This window comes from Otolemur garnettii, unplaced genomic scaffold (genome assembly GCF_000181295.1).
Source record: "Otolemur garnettii isolate 467f Iridium unplaced genomic scaffold, OtoGar3 scaffold00053, whole genome shotgun sequence".
In the NCBI taxonomy this organism is placed as follows: domain Eukaryota; kingdom Metazoa; phylum Chordata; class Mammalia; order Primates; family Galagidae; genus Otolemur; species Otolemur garnettii.
In genome coordinates this window covers 8,184,032-8,191,336 of record NW_003852448.1, presented here as the reverse complement: position 1 = coordinate 8,191,336, position 7,305 = coordinate 8,184,032, and the positions used below count along the sequence as shown (strand labels likewise).

Below are 7,305 nucleotides of genomic sequence, written 5' to 3'. Positions count from 1 at the left end.
TCTTCCCGGGCCCCCACTTCCACTCAAGTCACTGTTTGTGTGCTGCTGTCCATTGGCACAGGCCTCTCAGGGAATGACCAAACACTCTGGGCTCTGCAAGGGGAATACCTTCAGACCACCAGGTGAGGGAGGAAGGGTGGGCTAGGAGCTCAGAATTGCAGAGAAAATATTTGTGTAATTTTATGCCAGGCAGGATGATGCTGAGGCTCACAGGTGCAACCTCCCTGGAGGAGGCCTAATGTTTAGTGACTTTCCCCCATGGGGTAAAATGAGAGGTCTTTTGTCCCCTGCTCACATGCAAAGAGCCCATAGTGATCCTTCCCTTTGGGGGAGGGGTCTTTCATCCTCTTGGAGATGGGCTTTGTACCTGGAATTTGTTTTCTTGAATCCTCTTTCTTGGGGTCATAGCTTGCCTCCATAGAGATGATGTGCACATGTGTATCTTCTTTCTTAGCTCAGCTCCCCACATTTGGTTTCAATGAGTCCACATCTGTCCAGAATCTCTCTCTCTGATCAGGAGCCTCTGGCAAAAGCTGCTTCTAGTCAGCCATCTTCCTTCCTCCCCTAGGGACAAACTTTTAAAGGGGACCCTGAATTGCAGCAGAATAAGCATTGCCTGTGATTAGACCTAACACATTGGAGGTACTGACCCTGACCCCAGGGGCTAGAAGAGTGGGGATACCAGGGCCAGGGCCCAGCTGCTGTCATTTAACCTGTGCATCTCCCTCTACCCTCCCCTCAATGCCCAGAGTTTTCTTCCTCTACTGGGAGCCCTGCCTTCAAAACTTAAACTTAAATGGGAGCCATAATCCATAAACTATACGGGAAGGTTGATAAACCTGAGGGCAAATGAAGATCTCAGCCATAGCCTCTGGAGCCTAAATTTGGACTCCTAATTTACAACTCCAATTGTAAAGTGAGTTACAGATGGGGGTCTTCTGGATTAAGCCAGAGACTTCAGAAGGGGGCTTAAGTGGGCTTGGTTCAGTATCCCTTGTCAGTTTCTGATGGAAATATATGCAAACCGTCTCTATAGTAAAGCCACCTTGATCTCAGGCCTCAGGATTTCCATATTAAAATTCACAAAGACTATGAACATTTCTCTAGAAACCACCAAAAGTGATTTAGTGATTTTTTTGCTGAGAGTCAGAAAAAAAAAATCTGATTTACATTCTGTATCAGTCAGGTTAGGCCAGGTTATGCTGCAATAACAAACACTTCCAAAATCTTCATGGCTGAATGATAAGTGGATCTCATGTCTATTCCATCAGCTCCAAGTCTGGGCAACCCTCCAAGGTCAGCTTTCAGAAAATGGCAACCATTAGAATTCAAAAAAGATGGTTAATTTCAATTATAGGTGAAGTTAATAATCTTCTAATTACTTAGGTCATGGAGGGAATGGTAAAGATCAACACATTACTTGTAAGAATTAAACATGTTAGGGCATTTATGGAATAATTTAAAGTAGGGCATAGGAGATATATACACTATGTAATAATTCTAGTAAATCCATGGGTAGCAACTAAAGTAGAACAAGAGAAAATTAGAACTACTCTATTAGATGAAGTGATATTTTTAAGAGAATCTTAACATTTTAAAATTACAGGATAATGATACCATTACTTATGCTCAATTGTTTTCAATTTCTTTATTCAATGGCCTCCTTTTCATTAAGGTAGTCAGACCTACTGGTACATCCTAGAAAATGTATTTTTGAGGTCAGTGAGGTCTTTTGCTCCCTTTGTGTCTAAAATACCATGCTTCACTATAACAGTGTTCTCTTTAATCCTACATTTTAGACATCTTTTTGCATTTGTTAGAATGCAAATCTTACAGGAGATATAAACATTGGAATTATCAATGATTATTGCATTAAAATGAATATCAGACCTCATTCTAAAAGAAAATGTTTAAAGGAAAGAGAGGTTAGTGGAAGAAAGCAAACAATGAATGTATGTCCCAATACTGAAGGAGAGGAGTTCTCTGGGAAGTGGGCAAGGTTCAGAAAAAAAGAGAGATCAGTTAAAAAATCATTTTTCTGACACAAACTTTGCTGTGGAATCTGCTGCTGTCTAAGCCTCTGAGTTCTAGTAATCCTGGTTCAGGATAAAGAGAATCCCACTGCTATTGTTTCTGTTGTTTCTATTTCTGAGGCTGCAAAGTACAAACAGTGTGACGTTCTGACTTGCCCCGCCTTGCCACTTCCTGTTCCTCCTCCCTCTCAGAGGACGCTCCTCTTTCAAGACCAGTCCTCTAGCTAAGCTCTCTAGCTCCAGGATAATTTGCTAAAAAATGTAAGCAAACGTTGGCTTTGTCCTCCGTGTCTTCTTATACCTTGGCCTTGGAAGCTTTCATTTGCATCCTCCATCCACTCCCACAAGGAGCTTATTGTGTGTTGGACTCAAAGAGAGAGACCGACCTAAAGGGAGAGGCAGTGTGTGGCTCAGGAGACAGGAAACGTGGACCTTCCTTCTGCTGTGGGTTGGCCCAATGGTAAGTCTGAGTGTGTGTGTTTACATATATGTATGCACGTTCTATATGTGTGTTTGTGGGAGTGGTGTGTGTGCTGTATAGGTATATCTGTGCATGATTACATGTATAAGTGCATGATGTGTATGTGTGTTTGTGGGAGTAATATGTGCTTTGTGTATATCTGTGTGTTTAACGTAGGTGTGTATGTGTGTGGAAGTGGTGTGTGTGTGTGTGTATGATTTGACAGAAAGAGTTGTGACCAACAAGTCAAGAAAACTTTGTGCTTTGCAGCAATCTCACTGCTTAATATTTGGCAAGACACCTCTGTGAATTTTGCTTTCTTCCTGAACAACATGACAAAGTTGGTTGTCCATCTTCTGAGGTAGAGACAACAAATACAAAGTGTGACCAATATGTGAGGTGCTGTTTAGGGTGGGGTCTAGGTAGAGGCAGCAAGGCACCTCGGGTGCAGATCAGTTTTCTGGGCCATGGAGGACATGGTGCAGAGTCCCTGAAATTTGCTCCCAGGTGCCTCTCGCCCCCAGTCATGCTGCACCCAGTCTTTGTCTTTTGTTGAGCCACCCCTCTCTCTAATATACGGAATGAAATTATGTTGGTGAAGAGCTGTCTCGGTTTCCACCAGGGATATAAGAAAGACAGGGACAAAGAGATGGAAAGGCCACAGTTTGCAGGCTACCAGTTCACAGATTTAAGAGGCACTGACCTCTCTTAGAAAGGTGAAACACTGTTTCTTCCCAGAACATGGCTGTCCAGGTCTGAGTGAAGTTGTTTATCAGTCCTGCTTATTTTCACTTCCTGGAAAGTCACCAGACCTTCCTAGACTGCCTCCATTCACAGCCTGTCACTTTAGAGCTGACCTGTATTGCAGAAAGACACCAAACATAAAGCAGTACACCCACTGACACCCTCCCCCCCACCCCCACCCCACCAGCTAGCTCCAGGGACTTGGAGAGGACCAGAGTGTCTGCCAGTGGACAGAGAACGCCCAACTATGCTGTGGCAGTAAGAAAACTGTGTCTGCTGAGGTACCCCCAGAGTTAGGCTCTCTCACACCCCAGAACTTTCACCTAGATCTGTTTTATCTGGCTTTGAATGTTCTACTTGTTCTGTAAAACAGTCAGGGTCATGCTGTTTCCTCTCTAATGCCGGAGAATGATGCAACACTACAGGCTCTTGATTAGAGAAATGTGTAAATCTGTGACACAAGGATACATTGCTCTTTCATTATTTTAGAATGATGGGAGCCTAACTGGTACAAAGGACTACAAGTTGCTCCAAAAACAACTTATAAAATGTGTCTGGATCTTACAGGAGAACAGACCTTCACAAGTATCTGGTTCAGGGCCAATATTCTCACTGATGGGAGGTTGAGGCCCAGGCAGACCTAACTATGGCTGCACTGAGCACTGAGGGGGCTCTGACTTCCTTGTGGCAGTGCACCACAAAGGTCTTAGTTGCTGTTATCTTCCTCACAACTAGCCACCCAGCTTGGCCTCCTGCAGTCCTCACTGCCAAGCCTTCTCCTAAGGCCCACCAAGCTGGCCCTTCCCAGTGACTTCTTGCCTATTCTTGCCCTCCAATCCTGTGGCTCTCCTTCTCCTCCTTTTCCTCCAACAACTCTAGACCCTCCATCTATCCAAATTCCATCCATTCCTCAGGTTCTGGGCCACTCATACTTTTCATGATAAAGACCACAACAGGGTATTGAGGAGGGCAGAAGTAGGGTCCCCAAAGTTAGGCAAAGAATGTCTCAGACCCCTCCTTCCCTCTCCTCCCTCATTCCCCACTCTACCCCACATTAATGTCAAAAACTTCCCTCTGGCAAGAGAAAGGCAAACAGTAGATGCATATTGAAAACTCAGATGGAAAATAAGTAAAACATATTCTTGTTTTCTCTAGATGGAGGAAGAAGAAGAATATGAAATAATTCACCTGAACAATCCTCTAGGAGAACTGTCCCAGGATCCTACAGGTGAACCGTCAGACAGTAAGACTGCTTCCTTTGCAGAAGGAACACATGAGACTGGTGCAGGTGAGGATTCTTAGATGTGCAAGTGGGACAGAGTTCTACCATATGCTGTTCTTTGAAAGGAAGCAGATGTCCCCCTATCACAGAGATTGTCCTACCTCAGCCACCACAGGAGGGCCCATTTTTTCTCACCTGCCAAAAACGAGGAAAAAGACCCTCTGATAGATATAGCAGTTAAAAGAAGTGAGAAGTAGCACTGTTCACCAAATCTCCAAGCCAGTACCAAAGAAAAGGGTCTCCACATTCTGGACTTTCCTCCTCAGGAAAGCAACTGGCCTCAGACCAAGGCTTGAGTGCCAACAGATCTTGCATGGGTGTTTGGCTGACTCAAGTGAGAGCCATCAGGGGCATAAGGCTTGAAAGCACCACTGTGAGGACTAGTGCAACGTCCTCTGCCGTTGCCTCAGAACTGGGCATAGCCTTCCCACCCGTGTCCCTCCTCCCAAGAGGGAAGGGTCAGCACTTAATTTCTGATGGGCCCAACTTCATCATTAAGCTGGGAAGGCAGAATTTAGGAATGCTGGAAACTCATCTATTTTCTTGCCAGAAAAAATAAGTTGGGATTCATTATATATTTTAATATAAATGATTTTTCACTTTATGAACTTAAATGGTCTGAGCCATTTGGAAAAATTCATATCAACCTACCACCTAGGGAATTATCCATATGTGTGATAACACCTGTTTTACCTTTTCTTACAGCAATCAAGGTTTGATATTACTTTTAACATCCCAGAGCTCAAGTGATGTATTTATTTGGCTTTAGTTAAAGTTAGTGGTGTGTGCTGGCTCCAGGCTGCTCAAATAGGAGTTACCATCTTCCTCCTCCTTTGCAGTGGGCTAGGTGTACAGGGATGACCTTTGCAACTCACTCAAATTCCCTTCCAGTCCTCTGGGGGAAGATGGCCAAGACTGGGCAGTGGGCCAGACAGCCCAGGCACCAACACCTGTGGTGCTAAAGAAATTCAGGAGAAAAAAGAGCCAACACTGCCTTCAGGAGGTGTAGCACTTTATCATCTGGAAGCCATCAACATTGTCTATGAGGACCAGACTTGGAGATCAACTATTATTTGTCATTTCTTTATGTGCTCTGGGTCTTGGAACCTGCAAGCTCATGAGAAGGGACTTCCCCTCCTTCTTTCTGCTCTGGTCACACCTAAAATTCTTGGTATTAGGTTTCTCAGCATTTGGCTGGCATCTCCATATCTCTCCCCTGGCTGACGAGGGGTAAGAAATTTCAGACCCGACTTCAAGGATGTAGGCTGAGGACGGAGCCTAGGGTGGGTTTTAGGCCCTTAAGCAGCAGCAGCAGCTACAGCTGCGCACCTATAGCTCCGTGGTAAGCACGCTGGACCTGTGTCCCTACCCCACCCTGGACAACCTGCTCCTGAGCTACTGTAAAGTTCCCAGGGGCTTCCCATGAGGATAAACGGAGTGCATGGGAGCTAACCCCAGTTTGCTCTGCTTTCTTTTCATGTTGCTAGAGCGAAGAGAGAAAGACCAGAGGCCAAGTAGATTGCGGCTCCTGCTGGTGGGAAAAACCGGAAGTGGGAAAAGTGCAACTGGAAACAGCATCCTGGGCAGGAACGAGTTTGAGGCTAAGCTGAGCGCCACGCAGGTGACCCAGGCAGTACAGAGCGGGAGCCGTCAGTGGACCGGGATGGAGCTTGAGGTGATCGACACACCCGACATTCTGTCCCCGTGTGTGCAGCCGGAGGCGGTGCGCAGGGCCCTGGCCGCCTGCGCCCCGGGGCCGCACGCGGTGCTGCTGGTGATGCAGCTGGGCCGCTTCTGCGACGAGGACCTGAGGGTTGTGCGGCTCCTGCAGGAGGTCTTCGGGCAGAGAGTCCTGGCTCACACTGTGCTGGTGTTCACCCACGTGGAAGACCTGGATGGCGACTCCCTGGGGGAGTACCTGCTAGAGACAGAAAACCAGGGCCTGGCCCGGCTGTACATCGAGTGCTCGAAGCGCCACTGCGGCTTCAGCAACCGGGCAGCCGTCTCTGAGCGGGAGGCGCAGCTGCAGAAGCTCATGGATACGGTCGAGATGATCCTGTGGGAAAATGACGGCTGCTGCTACAGCAACCTGGCTTCCCTGAAGGTCCAGCAAAGCCCTCTGCTTCTTTGAGACGCTCAGCAAGATCTTTTACTCCAAGAAGCAGCAGCAGCAGCAGCAGCAGCAGCTACAGCTAGGCACCTGTAGCTCCGTGGTAGGGGCGCTGGACCTGTGCACTAGGGGTTGTGGGTTCAAACTCAGCCTGGGCCTGGTTACCAAAAGAAAGTATACACAATGGCCGGGCGTGATGGCTTATGCCTGTAATCCTAGCACTTGGGAGGCCGAGGCGGGTGGCTGAGCTTACAGGTTCGAGATCAGTCAGAGCCAGAGAGAGACCTTCTTCTGTAAAAATGGCTGGGCGTTGTCGTGGGCACCTGTAATCCCAGCTACTTGGAAGGCTGAGGCAAGACAATTGCTTGAGCCCAAGAGTTTGAGGTTGCTGTGAGTTGTGATGCCACAGCAAGCACCCTACAGAGGGTGACAAAATGATACTCTTGTCTTCAAAAAGAAGAAACACAGCAAAGACAGACCACCGAGGGGCAAGGCTCAGAGGAAGTCAGAAAGTCAGGAAGGTCTGAGAGGAGTCAGAAAATTCACCAGCACCTGACCCTTTGAGCCCATGAAGGACTTGAGCCAGGGATTCCCTCAGCCCCTGCACCCCTATGTCCAGCCCCTGTTGCTCTCTCTATTCCGTGAAGCACTGCCCAGGTCAAAGTGGCTGGTGTGG

At 47.2% G+C, this 7,305-nt stretch overlaps 1 protein-coding gene across 1 annotated transcript; it reads left to right on the top strand.

Moving 5' to 3' along the window:
- The first annotated feature begins 2,264 nt into the window (after positions 1-2,264).
- Positions 2,265-6,850, top strand: GIMAP6 (GTPase, IMAP family member 6). Its single transcript, XM_012806505.2, has 3 exons — positions 2,265-2,493; positions 4,393-4,525; positions 6,007-6,850. The coding sequence occupies exons 1-3, from the start codon at positions 2,491-2,493 to the stop codon at positions 6,648-6,650; spliced, it is 780 nt and encodes a 259-aa protein (XP_012661959.2). The 5' UTR covers positions 2,265-2,490; the 3' UTR covers positions 6,651-6,850.
- Positions 6,851-7,305: the final 455 nt, after the last annotated feature.